The sequence below is a fragment of the Papilio polytes genome, unplaced genomic scaffold (genome assembly GCF_000836215.1).
Source record: "Papilio polytes unplaced genomic scaffold, Ppol_1.0 DF823691.1, whole genome shotgun sequence".
Taxonomy (NCBI): Eukaryota; Metazoa; Arthropoda; class Insecta; order Lepidoptera; family Papilionidae; genus Papilio; species Papilio polytes.
Genome location: NW_013525513.1, coordinates 4,977,747 through 5,004,770, shown reverse-complemented (window position 1 = coordinate 5,004,770; position 27,024 = coordinate 4,977,747). Strand labels below are relative to the sequence as shown.

The 27,024-nt window shown below is 33.0% G+C and overlaps 4 protein-coding genes across 4 annotated transcripts in view; 3 read left to right on the top strand and 1 right to left on the bottom strand.

Annotated features, from left to right (window-relative positions):
• Window positions 1-19,373, top strand: part of LOC106104301 (peroxidase) — a 22,878-nt gene extending 3,505 nt beyond the window's left edge. Inside the window, exons 2-14 of the mRNA XM_013284312.1 lie at window positions 3,727-3,873; window positions 8,083-8,159; window positions 8,533-8,623; window positions 11,487-11,678; window positions 12,208-12,404; window positions 12,709-12,882; window positions 15,835-15,913; window positions 16,809-16,954; window positions 17,515-17,756; window positions 17,878-18,010; window positions 18,104-18,566; window positions 18,644-18,790; window positions 18,882-19,373. Coding sequence (XP_013139766.1) covers window positions 3,727-3,873; window positions 8,083-8,159; window positions 8,533-8,623; window positions 11,487-11,678; window positions 12,208-12,404; window positions 12,709-12,882; window positions 15,835-15,913; window positions 16,809-16,954; window positions 17,515-17,756; window positions 17,878-18,010; window positions 18,104-18,566; window positions 18,644-18,790; window positions 18,882-19,020 — 2,227 coding nt within the window. The 3' untranslated portion in view covers window positions 19,021-19,373. The remainder of the gene's footprint in view (window positions 1-3,726; window positions 3,874-8,082; window positions 8,160-8,532; window positions 8,624-11,486; window positions 11,679-12,207; window positions 12,405-12,708; window positions 12,883-15,834; window positions 15,914-16,808; window positions 16,955-17,514; window positions 17,757-17,877; window positions 18,011-18,103; window positions 18,567-18,643; window positions 18,791-18,881) is intronic.
• An 802-nt stretch (window positions 19,374-20,175) lies between these two features.
• Window positions 20,176-22,299, top strand: LOC106104077 (suppressor of Mek1-like). Its single transcript, XM_013284016.1, has 2 exons — window positions 20,176-21,954; window positions 22,213-22,299. The coding sequence occupies exons 1-2, from the start codon at window positions 20,176-20,178 to the stop codon at window positions 22,297-22,299; spliced, it is 1,866 nt and encodes a 621-aa protein (XP_013139470.1).
• Window positions 22,300-22,788: 489 nt separating this feature from the next.
• On the top strand, window positions 22,789-23,396 carry LOC106104112 (prefoldin subunit 6). Its single transcript, XM_013284062.1, has one exon. It carries the CDS (start codon window positions 22,923-22,925, stop codon window positions 23,289-23,291), a length of 369 nt encoding a protein of 122 aa, XP_013139516.1. The 5' UTR covers window positions 22,789-22,922; the 3' UTR covers window positions 23,292-23,396.
• Window positions 23,397-24,583: 1,187 nt separating this feature from the next.
• Window positions 24,584-27,024, bottom strand: part of LOC106104239 (testin) — a 3,752-nt gene continuing 1,311 nt past the window's right edge. Inside the window, exons 5-6 of the mRNA XM_013284221.1 lie at window positions 26,558-26,716; window positions 24,584-26,429 (exon numbers count right to left, since the gene is read on the bottom strand). Of these exons, the coding sequence (XP_013139675.1) occupies window positions 24,831-26,429; window positions 26,558-26,716 (1,758 nt within the window). The 3' untranslated portion in view covers window positions 24,584-24,830. The remainder of the gene's footprint in view (window positions 26,430-26,557; window positions 26,717-27,024) is intronic.

Here is a 27,024-nt window from a genome sequence, read left to right as displayed (position 1 = left end):
TCCTCACTATGCGTGCGGTTTCTAAAATATAATAATAATCATTATTATTATTGTTATTTAGTTAGGTTCTTAGCGTGTTGAATAATCTATCCATATAGCTTGTATTTTCAATTAAATATTTCCTACTGAAGTAATCTCAATAAACAATTAGGGTCGGTTTTAAGTGAAGAGTGAAAGGACAAAAAACATATTAACGATGGCATTTACTTTAGCGAGGTCGCAGAGTACTTAACGTTCACGTCTAACGGAAATCAATAACTGAAGGTACACTAAACATTTATTACGTACATCCTGTTAAGATTACTGTTTAAGTAATTTGTGAATGCACGAAATATTAAAAGGTTAAAAGCTTTAGCACACTGCCACCAAAGCGAACCAATACCGAAGCGAACATAATTTTTATACGACTACTGGTTTGTTGCCTGGTAAAGGCGGGGGGGCTATTACATGCGATAGCATCCCCGTAGCCTATTCAAAATATCTGTGAAGAAAATTGTAAAGTTTTTATTAGGCGCAAGTTTGAAATAATCCACTTTTACCCCTTAAAGATATGCTTATGCATTATTGCATTATTTTCATGTTTTTTGGTTTACTTTTCGGTCCCTGTTCGCTTTTGTGGTAGTGTACTAAAGGCGTTAATTATTTTAGTGGTCGTGTACCGATGTTGATTACCTTACTCTGATTTCGTTCATATCAATACACTCGTAATTTATACATCAGTTCACTTCTCAAGGAAATGTAGTTCATTTAGATATCACAGCTTGTTTTATATAATTGTAAAAATACATTTTTTAATAGACTTGACCTATATGAGCATTATTACAGAGTTTTACTTTCGACGTAATTCAAATTTATATTTAGTTCAGTTTAGTAAACGCTTCTATAACCTTTAACAAAATATAAAGATTGCTTAAAATATTTTCGTTTTTTTAGGTAGGATTTTGTACTTACGAATAATTTATCATAATCTAATAAATACGTTTATTTTCTAACCGTACAGTGAATAGTACATCACAGTCGACTCAGAGAAACGGCGTGCAAAGGCAATGCAGTTTAGAAGGTTCCCATTAATAGCCCGACAACGTGAGTGATAGTCCACGATCTCGCCAGACGGGATCTCTCCTTTCACTGAAGTAAACTCACTTTTTATTTAGACCTGTTTCGATTACGTAATCACGTATTTAAGGTTTTACAACTAAAGCATACAAAAGATTAGTCTCTATTTTAGTAGTCCTTATGGACTAAAGTGTAAAATAAATGATTTAGAAATTAAATACTCTTCTGTCGACGTGACATTTGATTATATCAGTGGAACAAAAGTGTAAGTACCTTTCCAACAATAACTTCTAAATGATACCATAAAGATATGCTGACGTCATACTTAGTAAAATATCATAAATGAGTAACGAAGTGACCAAGGCCTTGTTAGTTCTTCCATTCACTTGTTCAGTCTCAATTCGAATTGACAGCCGAAACCTCAACTGCCGAGGATATAGTTGTAATGATATTTGGCATTAGGCAATTAGCGTCTAAGGCTGTTCTTTAATATATGTATAGTATGAGTACATACCACTCAACACAAAATATTATTCTGATCTAATCTGATTAGAATAAAAATGTAAAAGTAATGTACACTATTCTTCTGTCTTTTTAATGAAAACGGAAAACATCGAAATTATCGTTTTTTCCCTTATTATAACGATTGTATTATGGTACTTAAAAATAACTAAAACATTCACTGAAAATTGTTCAAAATAAAAATAAAATCATTAAAATACGATAATGTAAACATAAAATTAAAAAAAATCATGTAATTTCATATTTAAAATTAAGGTTAATCTTAAAATTCAATTCGGGTTTGAACTAAAATGTTATATCTCAATCACGTATACAGTAACGAATCCGTAAAGATTTCGTATAAGGTACAAATGTACACGAGACCACAAAAAACCAACACCATAAAGGTAATGTAAGTCGACGTACTCTAATTAAATACTTCGTGAGTTTACTTATAAAGTAAAACTGTTTTAAATTCCTTACAAAAAAATTATAAAATAACATATCAGTCTTATAATTGCAATGAACAGAACAATATCTGCCATTTATTTCAATTAATACTTTTAAGTAGATATATTAACAAATGAAAATGTAAACAGATTAAAAAAAATGGTTATGTAGAAATATATGAAACTTAGTCCATAAATGTAATCACGTCATACTATTTGTCAAATTTGACTAACCCATTTTGCGACGGTCGTGATGTTTTTGCACCGTTAGTTCGTGAGTACATCTATTCACTTAGCTTTTACCGTCTTTATGTAAATGCGCAGTCATTGATTCCGAGAATATAATTACTGTTATTTGTCAAACACAAATTGAAATCAGCGACAAAGCCATTATTTAAATCGGTGACCTCTTATTGACATGCTTGTAAAACTGTAATCTAACAAAGTTATATCTCGTTTTTCTTTTTGTAATATAAGGTGGAAACGAGCTAGCGGCTACCGAAATGGAAAGAGACCACTGCCCATAAACATCCACAATTGCAGATGCGTTGCCTACCCTTAATTGAAGGAGGAGGAGACGCACTTAAAGAGGATATTTCCCTTACTATACGTCTCCTCCATTGTCAAATCCACTTTTCCTTCCCATCCTTTTCTCTTAAACAAAGGGTGGAAAGGGAAAGGGACTAAAATTAGGCCTCCACACTCATCAGACGAAACGCGGAATTGCTTCCACTTCACGTCTGTCTTCAGTGTGGTCATGCGTAAAGCGAGCCGGCCCATTCGTGCGATGATGTTAAAGCGGGCTCTACCACTGTGAATTCACTGTGAATGGCTCGTATTTTACTATTGTAATGTCTATGCTAAAACGACTGAAATTCATCTGAGGTTATTTTTGTACAAATTATTAACCGCGTTTATAAAGTTCTATTTGTCAGATATGCTTCAAATCATACACTCTAAGTACTTTATGTGGTCACGATGGTTTTCGTTACATTCGTCCTACATTCGGTGATTGTACGGCGTGCTGTATATAATTACGTGGTTTCATACAAATATTTATTCGTGACAATATTCTACGTAAGTTATCGTAGAATATACCGAACGGATATGTACCGTACGGGTTCGGTCAGTCGTTGAATAAATTGAATATTTATCGACGACCTCTTTAAAAGATAAATGTTTTAAAAGCTTTTTAACGCTCAATGTAAAAGAGTTCTAGATTATTTTGAGGCCAGTTAAAGTTGTAATAGTTGTAAAAAATACATGCCCTTTTTCTCAACATTTATATTTGTTTATGAAGATTTCATAATTTAATTTGGCCTAACAGTGACGAAATGCAAACAACAAAACCCAATCAAGGCAATTACTGCAATCAAATATTGATTTATTGTATTTTATGCAGGTATATACTCGTATTTATAATGAAATTAAGTATCTTTAAATCAATCACTTTTTATTATATGCAGTAGGTAGTTGTAGTTTTTTTGTTTTGTAATACACCATACAGAATTTTTAAATTTAGAATACTATAAATAAAGTCACCGTCGCTGCTGCACTTAGAGTCAATAGTTGGTCACTAAGACATGCCGTTAATTTAAATAAAAAAATAAGGTTATCTTTCATTATGGTACCTCATTCTAGTAACCAGTCATAGTTATATTGAAACTTCCATATGTTGCAATACATTTTCATGTATCATTAACAAGTTGTATTATTTCAGGGCGCTAATATTAGCGCTGTGGGGCACATACGCCGCCGCCTTGGCGCCACTGAACATCCCTGCCGACGATGGCTGCGCCCTTTACCTCACCGGCCCTGGTCGTTCCTCAGCCTACGACTACAGCCTTAATCTTCTCAAAGGAAACTTGTAAGTATAAACAAATACAAGGGATGAGCATCTAATCGATTGAAACAACGACATAGCTATTAACTACCAACTTGTGCTTATAAGAAGCTAACGGTTCAAGTACTTAGCATTTTTTAATTAATAATTATAATAATATTCACAGAAATGTAAATTGTGACAGGTGTAAACAGAGTTTAACAGCAGTCCTCTCAGCATGAATACAGATAAATCTTAATAAATTAACTGTTAATTTATCACTAATACATTTTAATGGATATTTTAGACACAAATTATTTTTAACTACTAATGTTTTGATAATAGCAGGAACTTATTTCAACATGTAAAAATAGTTAACATGCCGTATATCTTATTAACGTTATGAATGTGAAAGTTTGGATGGATGAATGTATGTGTGTCAGAATTTGTAGCCTCAAAGGCTGAACGGAACTGGATGAAATTTGGCATAGATGTAGAAGATAGTCTGGAAAAACACATAGGCTACTTGCTTTTGTTTTTATTAATATCACGCGAATGGAGATGCGGCAAAAGCCAGTGTTATATATTTTAGACAGAACAATGTATTCCTTTGAGTGAATGAAAACATAAATCACGAGCACAAAGCGAACTGTTTGTCTCGTCAGTAAACTTGACACAGTCTCGCGGCACACTTAACATTTCTCCATCTCTATTCAACGTCGGTCGTTGTTTTAATAGCTCACTTGTTTCGACGCTCGTTATGTTTTAAATGGTTTTCGTGTAGCATAATACCAACTAAGATTACAAAACACACGTCATTTTTAAATGTTATTTACGTAAACTCTTCATTGGTAATGAATGCGAATGTAAACACTCTCTTTCTTGCTGCTAATCGCGTCTTTAGAAATCCAAATGCCCTTCACTTTTGGACACTTGTGAGCTCTTAATTATTACATATGTTAAAAAATGACATTCTATGTTGACGTTTTCTTTGCACATTTATGTCACTAATACAAAGGCAGTGCACTTTAATTGGTACTGTGAGCAGAAGATTAACTCTGTTCTCGATTTGTCATATCAATGTTGGGTATAAAATAAAAACACGTACTTCAAGCAAGGCTGTCCCGGCTCTTTTTTCATTACTTGAATTTATCTCTGTCATCTGAAGATTATCTAATTCTTATCTGAAAGGATAAGTGATTTATTTGACCGCATGCGTACATTTCGTGCGTCACGAGCTGACCCAATCTGACGTAAGTAATGTAACATCCCATCAACAATGCCGCGATCTCGCAAGTTACATTAGGCAATTCACGTTCACTTTCAAATCCTTTCGCTTAATCTTTTACTGTAATACTGGACTGGTTTTGAGCGCGGCAAAAAAAAACATACAATATGTGTTATGTTGAATTTATTATGTTATGATTGATTTGTGCAATACCTGTAAATTATAAATGACCTAATTGTTTTAACGACATAGTACATTTTTAAACTAAACTATCTTGAAATATTAGCAAACTAAATAATTATGTTACACGGATTTTTTAAGAATTGAGTTGTAATAATGATTTGAATTTAAACATTTATCGCCAATATTAAATCAATATTGCAAGAAAATAAATTAAATATAAACGGTTAAGAGCAATGTTTTATTATAAATATTTATTGTGCTTTATTTATCGGCATTATAGGTGTAGCCCTTTAAGGTTATCAAGTATGTCATCATAACTGTCCGAGGTGGCATGTGTCGGAGTTATCCGGTACGGTCAGGTGCTTCTAACGGATTCTCTCGGACGTCGTTTGTTCTGCACACTATTAGGTACAGTACTGTAACTGGAAAAAAACCATGAAGAATGGCGTTTAAATTGTTTGAGGACAAAAATAAAACGGTGATGATGCCTTAACTATCCATTGAAAACTTTAGAATATTTAAAATTGATGTGATTTTGTGTGGCTCGCAAATATTAGACTATATTAAATTAAAATGCTTCTGTTATCGATAATATAGCTTTTCATTTCTTAATTATGATCGAAACAATAAGTCAGGAAATTTGGACTTATTTATCCAAAAAAAACTTCACTTAGCACAATGTTTTGATGTAAAATATAAAATTACTATAATTTATCAAAAAAATTACATTAAAAATGGTATTAAAAATTGCGAAGACAAAAAACAAATAATCATCGATCAATTGATTCTTGGTCGTAATGTGAGACATAATTCAGTACCGTTACCGTCAGACTAACGGACACGACCACTTTTGTTGACATATTATAGAAATTCACACAACAAATCGAGTTGAGATACGTGCTTCGTCCACTTTCTATAGCATCGGTCACGCCCTGCCCGTATCATACGTAGAAACACCGGTAATATCAATTCCGGTTTAGATTTCTTCTTCCTGATAATATGATACCGATAGTTTTATATAATTATGAAAACGATGGAATTTTTATATCTTAAATTAGCTTTTGCCCCAGCCTATGTATTCTTCCAGCCTAACGATAGTTTATGGTAGATGTAGAGGACTACATTTGTGCCAAATTCCATTGAAATGCGTTCAGTAGTTTAGGCTACAAACTCTAACAAACATCCATCCATCCATCAAAACTTTCACATTTTTAATATTTTTAGTTTAATGGTATTTCATTTTATGCAAATCTTGGTTGTGACTATTTTAAAAAGGCACTACAAACCGCAACTGTTGTTTTGTGTTTACAATATTTCTTCATTTCATTAGGATAAATGTTGTTAAAATACGTATTACGTAGAATAATTTAAATCTATCGTTAAGTTACATTGTGATGTGTTTTATGTAAATTTAAGGTGAGTTTATTTGTAATGCAATTTAGCGATGACTTTTGAGGTTATTTTAGTGGATTCCGTTCAAATACGTTACGTATGGTCAGACACTTTCTCAGAATACAAATGAATGTTGCATTATTTAATACTCATCATAATTTAGTGAACATCACTTTTGGAACGGAACATGTAATTGCATTTATGTAACAAATCTGAGTAAAAGCAAAAAGCTTAAAGCAATAAATTGAAATCAAATGTCGTTACGAAGTGTACAAATATGCAGACGCTCCTTAAAGAGTAGAAATGTCTAAAGCACGTTGTGAAGCATAAATTAGAATTGATTTGAAGTTGTATACAGTTCTTAGAGGCAACTTCCTTATTTACTTTCAGTCTTACAAATTGTGCTTATCAAAAACGATAAATAGGTCTCTTTTATTTATTACTAGCTGTTCCCATGCGACTTCATTCGCATAAAATTATAAAATTTTCATTTTATTGTTCACATTTGTCAAATTATCAATTGCAAATGTCAAAATGACATGACATGATGACAAAAAATGGCAACCTTGCTTCCTTGATGTTGGCAATAACTTATGGTCTCTTTCCTACATTAAGGTTTTTATCCAAAATATTTACCCCTAAGTTTAACGGCGTGAAAATATATAGTCCATAGCGTGACGTAAGTGTAGGGGTTTTTATTAAAAAAAAGAGTTATCCAAAAATATGCTGTAATTGCTGACATCTTAGGCAACAAAGAAGTGTGTGTTTACGCTTTATTATAATAGTATAGATGTCTAATTTCAATTGCGATTAAATGTGCGTGGCATTTACAAAAAAAAACAACTATTTTACATTTAGCTAGATATGTTAGAGTTTAAGAGATTTTGTAGGTATGTGTAATTTTTCTCCTTTAAAAAAAACAACTTAAAAACTTCACGCAAGTCACTATATTGAAATCTATCTATTTATTTCAATATAAATCTATGTTAAAATATTCAAGTCGTGTAAATCGTTAGCCGGAAAGAGAGTTTGCGTAAAATATAAATGGATTTGTTAACACCTATTTCTGATTAAATGTTAAACAATCATTTACAATGCCAAAGTTCGCTGACATCTATTGAACTCATTTGTTTGTACATAAAATAATCGAACTTATGATTATACAAGAATCTTCTTCGTAGCAACTATCGATCTATTTATCGTGCATTAACATATGAAAGAAGTTTTAAAGTTGAAAATATAATAAACATTATTCATAGTAGGTAAGTCTAAAAATAGATAGATGAATTGCTTGAATGATGTCATGATCAAGAAGGATGTAACAACTGAGATGACTGAAGATAGCATTAACCTGGAGAACGAAAACTACGGAAACTGTAGAAGTAGGATAAGGATTGAAAGATGATGGTTCAGAGGTATACTTGGCACTAACTTTTTTCATTTTATTCCAGCGGTTACGATGGTCAACACAGCTGCATCACTTACGACGCCATCAACCAGGCCTACCTCGATGCTAGGAATAGGATCCGTGAGTATAACATATTGAGTTTCAAATATTAACAAGACATGGCCGTAAACTTTATTTCTTAAAACAATGTTAGCTTCCGGTTAATATATTCGTACTAACTTGTGAAATATAACTGTACCGCGATAATAGTGAACAGAAACAAACCTCAAATAACGCGTATGTGTGAAAATGTGGGCGCCGCTATATACTTTGTTTGTGTAGATAAGTGGCAAAGAAATGTACCGCATACTGGAAGTGACACATTGATTTTTAAAATGCTTAAATTTTAAAATGATGTTTTTTGACCGACTTCCCAAAAGAAGGAGGTACTCAAATCGTTTGTATGTCTTTTTTTATATGTTTTAAAATAGTTTATCGTTTTTTTTTTATTCAGTGGTGGCTCAACCGAAGGGTGATTGGAAGCCGGAGGACTTCGCAAGCGTTGGTGAACTAATGCTTGACATTTCGATACAACTGGCTAGAACGTAAGTAATATTTCATTATTATAAAAACAATGTTAAAGTTATAACTATCTATTCGTTACTGTTAAACTTTATCGACAAGACGGTGAATGCTTTCACATATTGTAATCACTAAAAGCGTTAGTAAGTCTATGTTCCTTTTTATTAAATTAAAATCGCTGTGCAAAAGGAAGCAAATAAATTTTGCACTGACAACACTAACATTGAAGTACAGACTTCACAATACGTTCACGGAATATTCTAAACCGACGATTTAAGATGGTCAATGCTAACATAATCTGTGCTAATTAAAGGAACATCTGTACAAAGAACGGCGCTTTGAATTCTCTATTCGTGCACCACTACATAATGACCAGTCAGTATTTTGACTGATCATTACTTACTTGGCCTTACCAGATTTTCTATTCTCTAACCTGGTTTGAATTAATGACAATACATACTTTTGCTATGCTACAAGGTTGGCTATTATGACCACGCCATGAGATCCGTACTTTTGTCTTCTTTGACTTGAACTGATTGATTAAACCAAGGACATCATATCCGTCACGATCCGGAACAAAATTAAATGTAAGACTTTTTAAATTTGGAACAATTGATCACGATAGCTTTATATGAATGGAATTTGTGCGTGCGTTATATTTAAAAGTTATTGCATCATTTATTATGATCGACTTCGGAGTTTAGTATTTCTATTTAAGATATTTTATTTTGAACTTTACGTGAGTTTTATTTATATTTATTTTCATCTTCCGAACTGTTTATCTCGAAATTTCGACAGTTGCCCAATTGAACTGCTGTAAACTGACATTTAAAGAGTAAGAGGGAGTTTTAAATGTCATATTTAAATTAATAGTTAAACAGTAGTTATAGTTTGCCGGATGAATGACTAATAATTTGTTACTTTCAAGCTTAGTCCAAGGATTATGGGATCAAATTTAATTGGGATTTTAAAAGGAAACGTATACAAAACTACGGATGTAAGTTAACTAAAATTCTACGCGTTGACATTTGTAATCATTTACATAGGAAACCAAAATTGAATATGCATTTACTAATGTAATACACTGAGATAAGCTATAAATTAGTCAGTTCTTGTAGTTTAGTTATGTCAGTTAAGTCATGATACCTTAACCTACAAATTTTCAAAAAATGTATCATATTTCATTTTTTTAATACGTTACTTTTTAACCTCTAAAACTCAATATTACATTTCAATACGTCTGGAATTAGTATTACAGAACCAATTTTTAACAAGACACAAGTTAAAATTTTTAATTAGATTGTTTACATTATTCTTATTAATGTTTATTATCAAGAAGGTCATATACGTGTGTGAAATCTCCTTTGATAGACGTATCTAGGTTTTTTACCTTCATTAATGATTTCAAAGTAGATCCTTCTATCTTCTAACATGATTGATGCAGCCTATTGTTGTTTTTAACATTTGAAGGCTGCGACTGTCATTTCGAGTGTATTCTAGTAGCTTAAATGGTAGAATTATAATGAGAACACATAGTTAAGTAGACTTGTATACTTTTTTAGAAGACGGTTATGATTGTAATTTAGTTTATTTAGAAGTTTTTTATTTATAAAATTGCCTTATTTAATAAATGTACAACTTTACTTACCATTTTTCATTTTAATTAACAGTTAATTAGTAATTTCATAACATTAATGTGAAATAATCAACAAAATAAAATTAAAAGTTCAACTAGTGTAATTTGTAATACTTTTGGGATCATGACCTTTCTCGTTTTAATTTCTTTTTCATGGAACGTAAAACATTATGACCAAATATTTTTTTTTTCGGTCAATGTTACACCACGCAACGTAATTATGTTAATCGCTTAACACGTGTGCTCCCATTTTGTTGAATTGCATTACAAATATGGCAACTTTATTTCATACAAAGTTTATGACATTTTCATAAATTAAAGCATTTTTATAACATTTCTACTAATTCTGAAACATCCTATACATTGTACAGACAATGATTCTTGTAATTAAATTCCATCATCGTTCGTCTTCGTTTCTGCCCGATTTGTATTAATCACCGGAAGAAATTGAAAATCCGACTCATGTGAATCATCAAATGTAGAAAATTCACACGGGTCAATTTTTTATATAAGCGTTTTGTCGGCTTAAATCATTAATCCGATTGATTGACGCAACTCAATAAGTTATGAACTCTATAATGAAGTACACACGACATATAAATTTAATGTTACATGAACCTTGATACACATTCCATATTTGTCACTGACCTCGATCATACCAAATTGTTGCCGCTGAAGATTAATGTACGGTAAAGAATTGAATAATAAAACTGTTTCTAATTGCAGTGATTAACTAAATTTATTGAAATGTATTAAACACTTGCTTATGTCCGTATCTCCGTCCGTGGGAAATTTAAAAAATAGTAGATTATCCTATGTGTTTTTCCAGACTGTTCTGAATCAGTGCCAAATTTCATCAAGAACATTCACTCATCCAAAGATACGCATTTATAATACTAGAATATGAAGGCAGTTTCTAATCTTACTTCTTACTAATATTATAAAAAAAATTAGATGAATGGATGGATGTTTTTTAGAGTTTGTAACCTAAACACCCGTTTACCCAAACGGATCTCGATGAAATTTGGCATACTTAGAGGATAGTCTGGAAGAACGCATAGGCTACTCACTTTTGTTGTTTTCTAATTCCACGCGGATGGAGTCGCGGGCAAAAGCTTGCAGACAAATAAATGTAAATTTTAGTTTGCTAATCACAAAAACAAAGCCTTAAATATGAAAAAAGTCTCAATAGCATTAGTTGTACAATACAATTATTTAAAGCGATTTTGTGTCATATTTATTGTTTATAGATATGGTCTGACATACGAGGAGATCGAGAAAGGTCTACCTCTGATTGACACATCGCGCACGCTCATCCGTGAAGTGTGCCCGCCTGTGTTCTCGCACGTGGAGTGCCGCGCCGGCAAATATCGACGTCTTGATGGCCTCTGCAATAATCTACAGCATCCCACATGGGGGGCAACTATGGCTCCCTTCCAAAGGTATTGTAAAACTTCTAATGACTTTTCAAGTGAACCTTAATCTTAAATGCATGATTTTTCTTTTTAAATACCATAAAATGAAACGAGTAGTGAATTGAACATAGATTAAGGGAAAATAAAGAAAAAATATTTTTTTTTCAAAATAGTCTATTATGTAAAGAAGAAAAGACAGATATATAAATGCATCATCATGAATTTTTTTCTATACTAATTTTAAAAGCCGAAAGATTTGTATTTTTCTATGTATAATAACTCAAAAACTACATTTTTACCACGCGGACGAAGTCGCGAGCACCAGCTAGTAAGAAATATATGAAAAAAGGACTGTGCATCTTGTTGCGTAACTTCAGTAACTTACACTAACAGCTTAGGTAATAGAAATAAAAAGTACTACAAAGAAATGTCCAGCACGTAAGATGCATCATTAACAGTCCTTTTAAATTGCTTATCATCAAGGAAATTATCCTGTGTTCTACTGCTTTAAGAGTTTTTCTATTACCGTGGATATAGAGTTTTAATGTTTTCCCAGGTTAATCGGCCCATTGTTCGCTGACGGTATAAATGCGCCCCGCATCTCTCATTCTGGACGGGATCTGCCACTGTCCCGTGTGGTCTCTCGCACTATGCACCCTGACGATGGATTCCATGACCACGCTGGCACCGTAATGGTCATTGCCTGGGGACAGTTCATGGACCACGATTATACTCTCACTGGTACACCGCTTGGTAAGTCCATACATTTGATAGATACCTTTTCCTATTATCACATTAGAAGACAAACGTTCCATCTCGAAGTACGGTTGGCATGATGTTATGCAAGATGCACCCATCGTCTGATCAAAGTTGTAGGAGTCAAATGGATAGAAATGTCAAGGGACTGATATTTATGAAGAACCCTGCAGACTTTGAGCAGGGGGAATTTCTAACAAAGCAGCAAAAACAGATGCTTTTGAATTCGTGATTCCTATTTTATATGGCATCTTAAAACGAGTGGCAATTTATGACTTTTTAATTTTTTATTTTCTCTTAGACCCTGTCCACCGTAATGACCCTGAGGAATGCTGCAAACGACCATTACATCTGAAACACCCTTACTGCAATGAAATCAGGATACCTGATGACGATTACTTCTACCGACTTTTCGGTGTCAAGTGCATTGATTTCGTACGCGGCTTCCCGTCTCCTAGACCCGGCTGTCGGCTTGGTAAGTAAATTTTGTCATCGAGATTGCAAATCATTACAAGGATAACTTTTTTATTTTAATCGTTGACTGTTTTATTGATCATCTAATAATTCTATTATAAACGACTTTGAGTATGACAGTCTACAGTTCTGTAGTACTTAAGGTTCATTTCACCATCAAAAGCTCAGACATTTAAAACAATACACGTATGATATCGTCCAAGGTCTAAGAGACAGTAAGGTGCTGGCCAATTGTTCCGTGTGATTAACATGCCATTTCGCACGGCACGAACTGACAGCTCGTCAAACTGATATCTTGTCCGACCACAATCGGTCGCTTGCGGTCGACTTACGAAATAACCGACACTATAAAGTGTTAATATGACTTTTACTTTCAAACATATTAACGTGTGAACTTAAACCAATAAGCAAATTGCGATTTATTGCCATTTTCGAAGCAATGAACTTAAACACAATGCTTTTGCAATGTTTCGTTTTTACGAAGCAGATGAGACGCTTACGCTTAGTTTATTTATATTATGTAGGTAAATCCTAACATTCATGAGAATAAAGCAACTTGTAAAAATAAAAACATTATAAGTTAAAGTTATAATGATTGTTATTAAATAATTAAGTAATAGATAAAGTTGACATACCAATTACTGTAAAGTAACACCCTGTTCAATTATGATGTGACATAAATTACTTAAGGCAGTGTAGTGAGAGGTTAGATTATATTTTTTATGTTAAATTATCCAATGGACCGTGGTGAGACATTAGACCGTGTGACCGGTCTCGCTTCGAACTAGGGCTGATACAGCTTTAGTTTTTTTCTATATTTTTATGCACTATATTTTTTTACGGAAAATGTAATGAAATATCCGGAACCAAAACATGCAATTTAGTTTTTTAAAGAATACTATAACTAAGTAAAAATACATACATTATACTACTTTACATAGTCAATAGTTTATTGTAGACCCTGTTGTTGGTCCAGAAACTAATTTTACTTGTATTTTCGTCGACGAATACTGAATCTCAATAGAGATTAATCCTTAACTTTCTATTTATGAACTTTTATTGAAGAAGAGAACATAGAGACAAGGGAAATACCTAAGTTCTGTGTGTCTCCTAATTTCTACATTAAAAGTAGGCAACGCAGTTGCTGTTTTTACTGGTTGCAGATGTCTATAGGCAACGGTCACTTTGCTTTTTGGTTAAATCAGGGGGAGCTTGCTCTATTGTTATTTTCGTTATTAAAAAATAAAAACAAAGTCTACATTACATTTGACAACCCTAAGTGAATCATCGTGAGGTTCGGTGAGAGGCGAAAGTGAATCCGTTACGTGCGGCGTGTAGCCGGCGCTCCCGGTTGCGTAAGGTGCGGAATATTGTTGTTGACTGTTGACCGCGAGGGCGCCAAAAACCATAACCTAAACTTTGTATCTCTCTTTATTATCTATGGTTCTGTATCTATGCCAGAATTCGGTATCGATCTAACCTCTATTAATAAATTAATCTTTAACTCAATAATTTATCCCTTACTAGCTTTCGCTCGCGACTCCGTCCGCGTAAAATTAAAAGAAACAAATGTTAGTTAGTCTATGTGTTCTTTTAGACTATCCTCTACATCTATTCTAAATTTCATCGAAAGCCTTTGAGCCGTTTAGTCTACAAACACTAACAAACATCCATCCATTTAAACTTTTGCATTTACAATATTAGTAGGATAGTAGTTATGAAGTATAATTACAAAAGGTCTAATAAACAGTTTTATTCAGTCCATTGCTGTCCAAAATAATTGTTATTAGAACGTGTGTTTTTTAATGTATAAACATTTTATCACAAAATCGACACACTAATAAATATGATCTTAGTAACCATAAGGTTGTGATGGGGTCACGAATTAATTCTCACATCTTAATGCTATGTTACGAGAATAAATCAACGTTTGCGTTGAACGTTCAGTGTAATCTGTCATTAGCGCGTTCTATAATTCTAAAACATAATACTCACGTATGCAAATGGCAATAAATAACACTTGTGTAAACGATGTTAAGAAATTAGCCGAGAAGATCATTAACTTAACATGGACCGTTGCTAAATGTTGCATTATTGTAAGCAATGCGTTCAAAATTCACTGCCACTAGATTCTATTAGCCAAAACTAAAATGTAGACTTACATTTCAAAGACGGTTGCTGTTTTTTGAACGTACTATGTCCTAATTAAACTCTTAAAGCGCGCACACCTTTGATTTTTTTTGAAACTATCGCACAACTGTGTAGTCTTCCTTTGATCCCTATGGGCTTATATGGAGGTGGGCACACTACTCGATTTTTAGTTGTGCAACTGAACAGTTGAATTGGCAGCGAAACAATCGACAATCACAATTATGCAATAGTTTAGTCGAAGGTGTGCCCGCTTTAAAGAAACCTAAAATATCGTTAATTAATAATATATAGTTTTTGCTACCCCTACATAGTTATGTAATTGCATTACATACGATTAATAAACAATTTACGGTATATGTTTTAAATAAAGTTATCATAAATTATAAATAAATTAATCTAGTCAGCTTAAATTAAATTGGAATATCTTAATCTAGGCTATTTGTTTATGTCAGACTAATAAAGTTTAAAACTAATAGCTTCACTTGCGGCTACCTTATTGGTATTTAAGTTAAGGCGAGTATTTTGAGTAACGTGACTGTTCTAACTTTAAGTTGTTCAAATATAACTAAATCGTCTATTATCATTTTAAACAACCGTAATATTGCTGTTAGACGTTTGTAATAGTTTAACGAGTTTGTAATGAGATGTATTAGCTATTGTTGTTTGGCTTTTAAATGTGAATTTGTACATTGTTTTCTGTTTATTACATTTACGATCATGCTACAATTATAATATATTCCTGTTTGTAACAAAAAATATGATTTTATTATTTGATATCTGTTTTAATTCATTTTGTCTTTAGGTTCAAGAATTCCCTTCAACACTTTGACTGGCGCGATCGACGGAAACACCGTGTATGGTGTCACTGACAAGTTTGCCAGGTAATTACAACAATTATTGAATTAAACTCTAACCGGAGTCATTTATTTGCAAGTAAATTAACTATTGACACACCGTTGACTGAACTGTCGCACAAATGTTGTGCGACTGTCAATTGTTTCGCAGCCCATTCAACTGTTTAGTTGCACAGCAGAAATCGAGTAGTGTGCACCTCCATATAAGCTCATAGGAATTAAAGCGAGACTAAATAATTCTGCGATAGTTTAATGATACAGAGGTCACTTTCAAGGCCTCCTGAATATTATGCCTTAACCCCATTAATAAAAGATAGGTGTCGTACGATTTATTTTCTTTCAGTAGTCTTAAGTCTTTCTATATATTGATATTTTTTATTAAATTTTAATTTGTGTGAGCTATTGAACGTTAAGATTTGTTTCTCATATAAATTTTACGATCATGTTTACTACTTTCTTAATCAGTGAATGTTATTCTGCAAACTAAATAACTGTACCTTTCTTTTTCTTAATTCCGGTAACATCTGATAAACAACCGACTATGCGACTGGCTTTACACTGATGAAAGTTTGTTTGGGAAATAAAACTAGTTAATGAATCAACATATGTATAACTATTCCAAAGCATTAACGTGTTGAATAAACCCAGTCGGCTGGATTTTATCAACATCAAAAGTAAGCATTTTGCGGAGTTTATTTGGTTTATTTGGAATAATTAATATAACCTTTATAAATCTCCTATCTTCTGAAGAGATTAGAATCTATTAAGTAGAAACAAAAGGTGTATGTATATCGAATCTGATATGCGGATAATAGTCAAGTACTTAATCTAGTTATTTCTATTAATTTAATAGGTTGTTCGACGAATAGTTTAAAGTCAGGAGTAAGTTCGTGTAATCTTTAATACTCTACTCTTATTTCAGGAAACTGCGTACGGGCTACGGTGGACTTCTTCGTATGAACCCAGTGTTCAAGGAATACGGTCTCAAGGATTTGCTTCCATTAAAGCTTGACATTCCCGATGAGGGCTGCACGCGACCTAACAAGAACATGTACTGCTTTGAAGCTGGTATGTAAAGAACTTTTTTATTTTTAAAAACGATGTTAATCTCTACAATAGCTTAGTTATGGAGTGGGCGTAACTATACACCTACTGGTCTATGGTAATTTTCAAATTAAACTTTGCAACACTAACGCCAACGCAAAACATATCACCTAGAGAAATAGAAAGATGACATTCTCTTGCAGAAAACTTACACACGTAATATAACGTAGAGTCGTCAATATAAGGCAACAATAACCATATGGTTAACACTTTTTTTTGGCAAATGACAAAATTATAAATAATCTACTAATACTCCTAATAATTTCCTTTAACCAATTCAACTAAGATTTATGGTGATGCTAGGACGTGGTATACAACAATATTCGAATGGTAGGATTTGAATCCTTGACTGCAAGATTGGTAGTTCGTACCCCAAACCATAAGGCTATAGGCGCTTATTACATTGGATCAAGTGATATCGGGTTCGAATCACAATCGACGGTTGAAACCATGGTCTAGAATTTAGTTGGCGTGATTTGAGGAAAAGTATTTTTCATAAATAACACAATAACTTATTGTTTTAGGTGAAATTCGTGTGAATGAACAACTCGTGTTAACTGTGATGCACACTTTGATGGCGCGCGAGCACAACCGCGTGGCGGAAGGCCTCGCCGCCGTCAACCCGCACTGGGACGACGAGACCCTCTTCCAGGAGGCGCGCAGGATCAACATCGCCGAGATACAGCACATCACATACAACGAATTTCTACCCATCCTATTAGGGAAAGATGTTATGGAAAAATTCGGTTTGGTGTTAGAGAAACAGGTAACACTTTGAATAAAAATTAACAGGATTTGGTTTCTGTCATCATTTAAAAACGGTGATGTAAGCAAATTATTTTAATATTTGTTTTATTGTATAGTGGTTATATAAATATTGTTTACAGGGTTACTGGAATGGTTACGATCAGGAGGTAAACCCGGATGTGATCGCAGCTTTTGCAGCTGCCGCCTACCGTTTTGGACATTCTCTTTTACCAACAGCTGTCGAAAGATGGTCAAAGGCTCACAAATTTATTGGTACTTTTTACTTATCATACGTTGAATTAACTTAAATCGTTCTATTCGTACCTTTGCAGCTAATGACTTACTTAAATAAATATTGTATTGCAGCTTCTAAACGATTGTCCGATCTTATCAGAAGACCCTACGATCTGTACAGAGCTGGAGTTCTCGATGAATATGTTATGGGATTGATGAACCAAGTGGCACAAGCTATGGATGATTCCATCACGCAAGAAGTAACAAACCATTTATTCAAGAAAGTAGGAGCTCGTTTTGGAATGGACTTGGTATCGTTCAACATGCAAAGAGGTCGTGAGTTCGGTCTGCCCGGATACATGGAATTCAGAAAGTTCTGTGGCCTTTCTGGTGCTGATACATTCGACGAATTATTTGGATCTATGCCTAACGAGACCGTCCGCAAATATGAAACTATATTCGAACATCCAGTCGACGTTGATCTATGGTCCGGAGGCGTGTCCGAACGTCCTCTCCCAGGGTCCATGTTGGGACCAACTTTCGCTTGTATCATCGCAACACAATTTTCTTACTCGAGACGTGGTGATAGATTTTGGTAAGATTTTTAAAATAACTTGTTTTAGGTATTCAGTTATTTAGATTTTATCTTTTAAATCTCACTTTTGTTTCTAGGTTCGAATTACCAAATCAACCTTCATCGTTTACTCCAGAACAACTTTTGGAAATAAGGAAATCTCGACTTGCTCGCGTTATCTGTGACAATACCGATATTATTGACACTGTTCAGCTCTACCCGATGGTGTTACCCGATCACGAACTGTAAGTAACCTCAAAACATCCATAGACAAATAGAATTTTTTTATTTTGTTATGATGACGGTAAATTATAACTACCTATTTTATTTTCACAGAAATCCTCGTGTTCCGTGCAGAAGTGGTATAATACCACAAATGGACTTTAGTAAATGGGCGGACCCAGTTCCGTTTCACGGCGCGGCGAAGCAGTTTGTGAGTAGTTTCACGTATAACCCGTTTTTGGGCAAAAAGTAGTGACACCTGCACCAAGTATTTATTAAAAACTTTGTAGTCAATAGTCATAGATGTAGTTCACCGTAATGCAATTCAATTAGAGACAATATAAACAAGACGAATGACTTTTTGATAGAAAGTGCGTAATTGAAGAAGCGTCTAGTTTACACGTATAATAATAATTAGATTTACTCGTAATTCTTTACTTTTATAATTGTTTAATTGATGTCACTCTTATTCGGGTATGTACAAAGCATTGAACACAAAAATGTGAATAAAAACATGTTTTAATAGCGTACCATGATAAGTACCTAAAAACCTTTTAAATATGTCATTCTCTTTTACTTGAACTATTACCACAAACCTTGTAATTATTTAAAAATGAACTCTTGTAGAAAAAAAGGTTAAAAACCAATCAAGTGCCTTATCAAGTATCTAACTGAATAATTAACTAATATTATTTGATGCATGTTTTTTTTTTATTATTTCCGATGTTTGTGGTATAGTTAATAACTGCTCAATAATGTTAAGTTTAGTATCGGCATTATTGCGTAGTTTTAAACGAATCATTAATTTATAACCTAGAATTAAATAAATTTGTACAAAATGTATTTAGAAAATAGCATAGATCCGCTTAATTGTCATATTTATGTAGATAAATATATTGTAGTTATGTTTTTGATACCTTATGTTTGTTAGATTTTATATTAAAATAGTTTGTGTAGCAATGCTTACCGTAGAATATATATTTTTTAAATTTATATTTTTGTGAACAGCTGAATTTAGCTAAAAATATCCACTAACAATTTTTGTTTCATAAAAATGAATTAATAAAGTTTGAATGTTTCTTGCCTGTATTTTGTAGTTGTAATTGTTTATTAAATTAAGAAGAGACTAACATAAGTATCATAGTTTGCGAATTTGAGGAAAAAATATATGCACACAAATCTTAGGATTATAAGTTTGTTGTTTTTTATTTATTTTATAGTGAATGATTTATATTTTATTATTAACCCTAACACTAAATGTACTTTTTGTAAATACACAGAACCGTAATAAATAATAGTAATGGCACCATTGTTTTATTCAATCACCCAAAATATGGTAATTAAATTTACAACTTAAACTATATATTTTACTAAATAATACAAATTACAGATAACTGTCGCAGTTACAATGTCTAATGGAAATCAAAATACTACATTGGATAAACCACCTCAAAATGCCACAATAATAAAGAGTATCACAAATACTACCAATGACATAAATGAAGAATCTAATTCAACTATTAATCAACAAATCATTGAAATACTAGATAAAGATAATCAAAATGTAACAGAGAAACCTACAGGTAATGATTCCCAAACGGTATTAAAAGAACAATATATTGCTGAATCTGACTTAAAACAAAATCATACTAATGATACTCTTATGAAATACATATACAAGAAAAATGAAAAGGTAAATCTTCCAGAAAAATCCAAAGGACATGATCAAAATAGCCTGAAAAGAAAGAAGAGGTTCATCAATTCCTCTGACTCAGACATTGTTCCCAGACCACAAAATCTACCAGTTTCAATAGATTATGTAGATATCGATCACGCTAAGGTTAAGGAAGAAATATTTTTACCTGCAACACGAACGGGAGGAATTGTACAAAGTTCTAATTTAGCAGATTTTAATATAGAGACAATTCACAACGATAAAACAAAATCAGCTAATGATGACACCCATAAGGAAAATATCAATCCCAAAGCGCAAATAATAACGAAATTTTCTCCAAATCTTGATGAAACTAAAGAAGAATCTCAAGAAAGTGTTGAAAACCATGAAAACAAATACCGTTTGGAAAAGAGGCCACAAAATAAGGATTCCGGTGAAAATCGAAGCCAAAGTGAAGAAATCTCTAGCAGCATTGAAAGTGAACATAGCGTAGAATTGCCAAATACTTCAACATCCATTGAATATATTGGAGAAAGTAAAGAAACGGAGATGTACAGAGATAGTATTAACCCAATCCCACCCAAGAAACCCCAAAACGAAAAAAATCAGGAGTCAGATAAGGCTTATGAGTCGTCAATAGAAAACAGTAGTGAAACCAACCACGAGTACACCGGAACTATCGAATCTAGTGAACTTCATAGTAATCAAGGAAATAACTCAAATAGCGACAACTCTCCACTAATAGTACCAAAGCAAGATTACGTTAATCATGAAATTAATAAAGATAATGTGGATGGATTCCCATTACTTTCTCGTGAAAATTATACTAAAGATGTTGGCACAGACTCTTTGGAGACACCTAAATTAAGCGAAAAAGTGAGTGATGAGAGTAAAAGTGATGAAAATACAGAAATATATACAGACTCTCGTTCTGTAGAAGAGTTAAAGGATACTAAAAGTGAAAAGCAAACCCGTATTAATGATGACGAAGTCAAACCTGTTGTAGAACTTAATAATGGAAGCATCGAGTCAAGCGAAGAAATTTCAGACGAAGATGTTAATTTATATTTAAAAAATAACAGTAAACTAGTTTCACTCACTCCCGTAAAGAACGTTGATACAAAGAAAAAGGATGCTTCAGCGCAAAGTGATAATTCAGAAAAAGTTGACGTTAAACAGCAGTTTGAAAGAATACCCTTAGATTACAATCATGCAAATGAAGAAATCAAAAATAATTCCAGCAATACCACAGCCTCCCAAATCAAACCGACCGCAATATCAAGTGAAGAGAAAGACAAAGAAGGTACTTTAGATACATTGACGCCGTTAAATCCTACATATGACGATGAGTTAAACGTAAAATTCCATAACGTGCCTATAAAACTTCCAGAAATAAAATTACCCGAAGACATTTTGTCTTACGCTTACGATGGACCTTATTATGAAACAAAAACACGCAAAGATAAAGATGCTCAAAAACAAAAATTCTACTACAATTACGAAGATGACGATGTAGATGAAAATCCCAAAGAGAAATACAGCAAGGAAGATGATTTTTATGATTATTACAAAAATGATAAAGAATATGATAATGTAAAACGGAACAGTAAAATAAAGAACGAAGAAGACGACAATGAAGATCTTTATGAAAAATTCGTTAGGGAAAGATTTGGGAAAAAACCTATGAAGCAGAGATCCGAAAAAATACAAGTTGAACGTATTCCATCTAAGTTAAAACTTCGTAAAACATTAAAAAACATTCTAAAAAAGACTGAAAATGTAAAGAAAGAAGCCGAAAAAAGTGGAGATCCCAATGCTAACTATATGTGGACACTAGAATATGGCGAAAATCTGTAATGAAAATAGTTTTATGTAATCTTATCGATGTAGTTTAATTAAATTATTAATTTATATTTTTTGGTTATTTAAAAGTATCCCAATCTCCGACATGCCAAATACAATTAATGATATGAAATAACATTTTATTGGTGCAAATATAAGTTAAAATAGTATCATCCTAGTACTTGATATGGATAATCTCGATGACAATACAATATGTATAAACATTAACTGTTAATTATAAATTAAAAGCATTAAAACTGTTCACCTCTACTTCATTATCATTAGTATTGCAATCTACAATTTTTAATTTCTCTTTTCGTCCATTTTTTCATCGTATTTTGATTCTAAAAATAATGTTGTTTCTTAGTCTCAACCAATGCGGTTTTATTTTGTTAATACAGATTATTAAAACATCTTCTTCTTCTTTTAATAATTTTTCTCATTCTTCATTTGATAAAAATATTTGAAAACCTGTTTTTAGTTGGTAACAATTTAATTTTATTGCCTACTAAAAAAAAGTTGACATATAACCTAAAAATTTTCGACGGAGTAAGTGGAAGAAAATCTGTTTGTAAAAAATCTCGTAGAATTTAATTTGATACGTTTACGAACTCTACAGCAGTATTTTTTGAATAAAAATGGCTGAAGAAATACAGAAAAAGATGCAAAAGGAGTTGGAGATATTCAGTGGAGTACAAAAAGAATTTAAAAAAGCCGTATCTCAGAAACAACAGTTAGATAGTCAATTAAATGAAAATAAAGCTGTTAAAGAGGAACTCCTGTTGCTTAAGAAAGATGCAGAAGTATACAAACTTATCGGTCCAGTATTGGTTAAGCAAGATTTGGAAGAAGCTAAACAAAATGTCAACAAACGAATGGAATATATCACTAAAGAAGTAAGGAGGACGGAAGGACATATATCGGCTTTAGAAAACAAACAAGACGCAATACAGACTAACCTTAATAAACTGAAGAATAACTTAGGAAATTTAAAAATTTCTGCTTAAATTTTATTTTACTAAAAATCTATTTAAATGTACTAAGTTATAGCGTTGGCTTTTTACCTAGTTTGGTTTGTACGAAAATTTTAATAAATTTACAATGTACTATAATTATTTTGTTTCAAAACAAATGTTACCTTTGGTCAACAAAACTTCTGTATTTTTAATGCCATATTAATGAGTGTCCTTTTTGATTGATGTGAAGAAAAGTATTTTATATCATAATATGTATAAAATATCCCTGAAATTAAAAATGTATTGAGAATACTAACAAATCAATGTAAAACAACAAATAAAATTAATCTCTCTTTTGTGTTTTGTTTGTATTGCAGAGTTCTCTCACATTTCAGATTCTATCCTCACATATAGAACATGACTTGCCAATTGCCACTTCTGGTATTATTAAAATGAATGTCCAATAATTTTTAGTATCAAAAAGAGTGGTTCACATGATTTTCAATGAGCTTTTGTTTATGCACTTTCAATGAAATTACAGTCTTTCTATTCATTATTTTAAGTCTCTACTTATAGTTAGTCTCTCTCTATTAGTCACCAAACTCTTTTGGTGACTAATCGTTTCATATGAAAATTAACTCATTGAAGATCTCTTTATTTTAATAAATCACAATGACTTCTAAACATATAGACAATTAATATGCCACATCTTGCATAAACGAATGTACAAAGAAGTGGTTTTGTTGTAGTCTTTATTGTCTTTAGGATTTTAAAAAAATCCGACTTTACAATTTATTTATGTTTTCTTAAATAGTTCTTACTAATATCTATGTAGTTGTGGTACTTGGTAGTTTTGAAATGATCAGAAAAAAAAAACAAAAAAAATGGGGATGTCTTTATTGTTTTATTCCATAAATATAAATCCAATTACAATAATGGCACAAATTTGTACCATAATATTTATATCACTGCTCAATATCACTGAAACTGCTCATAAAAAATTAAAAATTGTCATTATGCAATATTACAAACTAGGATATAAATGCAAATATGAAACACACTTCTATATAAAACTTCTGTTTAAATAGCTAAATAGTTTACTTTAAAACAAGGTTTTCTGTAAACATCACAAAAACATCATTGGTTCTTAACTTCTAGGAGTTATATAAATGCTTTTTCTTTGTAAATTATTCTATAACTCTTAAAATATAATATATGTTAGCTTATATATTTAAATTATGAAAATGTGTAATAAATTCTGATAACGATTTTTAATAATTTTATTGATACTTTTTAATATATAAATCAGTCACACAATTCAATACTAATATAATAACTAATAATCTTGGTCCCTTAATTTCATAATAACATGTTAATACTTGTTAATTAAAACATAATTTTATTAAAATAGGCGCAAACCTTACAGCCATCGACAATGGCACAAGAAAACGTATAATTTTTTATGAATAACATCCCAGCATAACTTTTGTCATTTATAAAACTTGTATAAATATATCTTAGAATATAGAATATCAAAAATATATCAAATAGATATATGATCTTTCGGACACTAAAATGTCACATAAAACTTTACTTAATTCTACTCTGAACACAAGGCACACTGCAAAAAGGCATTTCCTGTTTAACGACAAACCTCCCGCTGAGAAGACTCTTGCCGCACATTCTTCCTGAACAAATAAAGCAGTCAGCATGCCAATGCATCGTACTCCATGACACCCCTTGCTGCTCTGGACCAATGACACCACCACATGCACGGCAACGTTCTGCATAGTACTGGTCATAGCAGGACAGGCATATTGGAAGACCAGTTTTATCATCAGGTACATACTTTTTACCGCCCAACGGAGCATCACAATGGTAGCAGCAGAAATGCTGAACATGGAAAGCCCGGCCTTCCGCAGCAGTATATGGCCTTGTAAATATCAACTCGTCGCAACCAGCACATCGAGGTATCTCTAAAACATTAGCCAAGTCTCTGGCACAGTAAATTTCGCCTTTATAGAAGAAGTACACGAGATCTGCTAACAATTCCCCGCATTTGCAGCAAGTGAAACACTGCGGATGCCAGATTGCTTCTTGGCCGGCTCTCTCTGCTTTTACAGCTACTTCTCCAGCGAACATTGCCTTATCACAACGTTGACACGGCACACCTTCGTTGTATAACTTCCTATTGAATTCCATCTCTGCTGGGTTCAAAGACAGGTCAGCAAATTGGGTGAGTATTGGATCAATCTGTTCCGCATATTGGGACACTGGATGGGAGATGCTTTGGAATGTATTTTCAGGTAAAGTGTTCTGATTTTCTATATTCAAGTCGGCGGCACTTGGCGGTGGTAAGCCTCCAGGATATGTACTGTAGTTAGGTAAAGGCGGCGGAGGAAGGCTTTCTTCCGAATGGGTTCTTAAATATTCCCTCAATGGCGCGGTCTGTTGTGGCTCCACTTGGTTCATAGGTTTAGTGGTGGTTGAGTATTGCGGATTTATCTTTGTAGAGCAAATTGTTCCGCTGAGTTCAGGCGTAGTGGGTTCGTGTTTCCAGCTCCAAATCTCGCCATTTGGTGCGAAAATAGTTCCCTTCTGTATCCGACTATCCAGTACCTTTGCAGTACCAATTAAATTATTATTGCTTGTTGGCCACAGATCTGCCATTATTTGAGTCCCGAGAGCTTTGCCAACAAATTCGTTTGTTTCATCCCTGAACTGTGGATTTTTATTATATTCATCACGGAACAATTTGATAGGTTGTAAATAAACATCATTGTTCACTGGCATATTTAAATCATTCAAGTTCTTGAGTAATTTATCGTAGACTGGTCCATGTTCAACTGCACTCTTGATCCTATCAGACTCAATACGCATTACGTTAAGTTTGTCTTTCACAATTCTACTGAGTATCTGGCTCGATTTGTAATCGGGCAAATTAGCTGCACTGCTCACAACATTGCCTTGAGAATCTAAAACAAGCTTCTTATCGGATGCATTCTTTGGCACAATGTTGTATTTCACCCCGCGTGATACATTTGATATTTTCAAAGGCAGAGCATATGATTTAGTAGCACCATGTGTTTTGCTGTTTTCAACTGAATATACTTCGCCGTTTTGCAATGGACCCACTCTTACTACATTGCCCATTCCCACGACATGGTCTTTGATACGTGTGATGTATTCCTGTAAAGAAATTAACTTTATAAGATGGCATTTTTAATATGTAATAATTTAAATCGCTACCTTAATGTGAATCTTGGCATGGTATAAAGTAGTTATTATTCTAGAAAAGTACATAAAAACGTGCTGACCGTATGCTCTGTTTTCTCCTGATCAGTAGCGTGTTGCCTGGCAGCGGTCGCTACATCGTGCGGCGGCAATTGCGTGCGGAGCTGCGCGCGTCGCCGACGCGCTGCCTCTGACCCGGACACCGGCGCCAGCGGGCCCAAGCACGACATGTACTCCGATACCTGACATTTACATTTCATCACTATATGCCACTTCTCTCTCTCTTAAATAATAAACTGTCATCATTACCAATAAGTAACTCAATTAATATTGACAACCTGTGAATCTTACAGTTCACATGGGTGAAGCAGATCAGTGAATCAATGCACAGATCTGTTTAACTTGAACTATGTACCTGCATAGAGCTATGGTTCATGTAAGCTGTGAGCCCTTGGACAGTTTATGGCTCATAAAATTGAATATTTGTTAAAAAAATTAAACATGTCTGTACCAGTCCAAAAAACATCATCATCATCATCTCCTTATCCTA

Coding starts and splice junctions, on each gene's coding strand:
- LOC106104112 (XM_013284062.1), top strand. CDS start 22,923: ATGGCTGAAGAAATACAGAAAAAGATGCAAAAGGAGTTGGAGATATTC.
- LOC106104077 (XM_013284016.1), top strand. CDS start 20,176: ATGTCTAATGGAAATCAAAATACTACATTGGATAAACCACCTCAAAAT. Junction 21,955..22,212: donor ACAATTACGAAGATGACGAT/GTAGATGAAAAT, acceptor ATTCTAAAAAAG/ACTGAAAATGTAAAGAAAGA.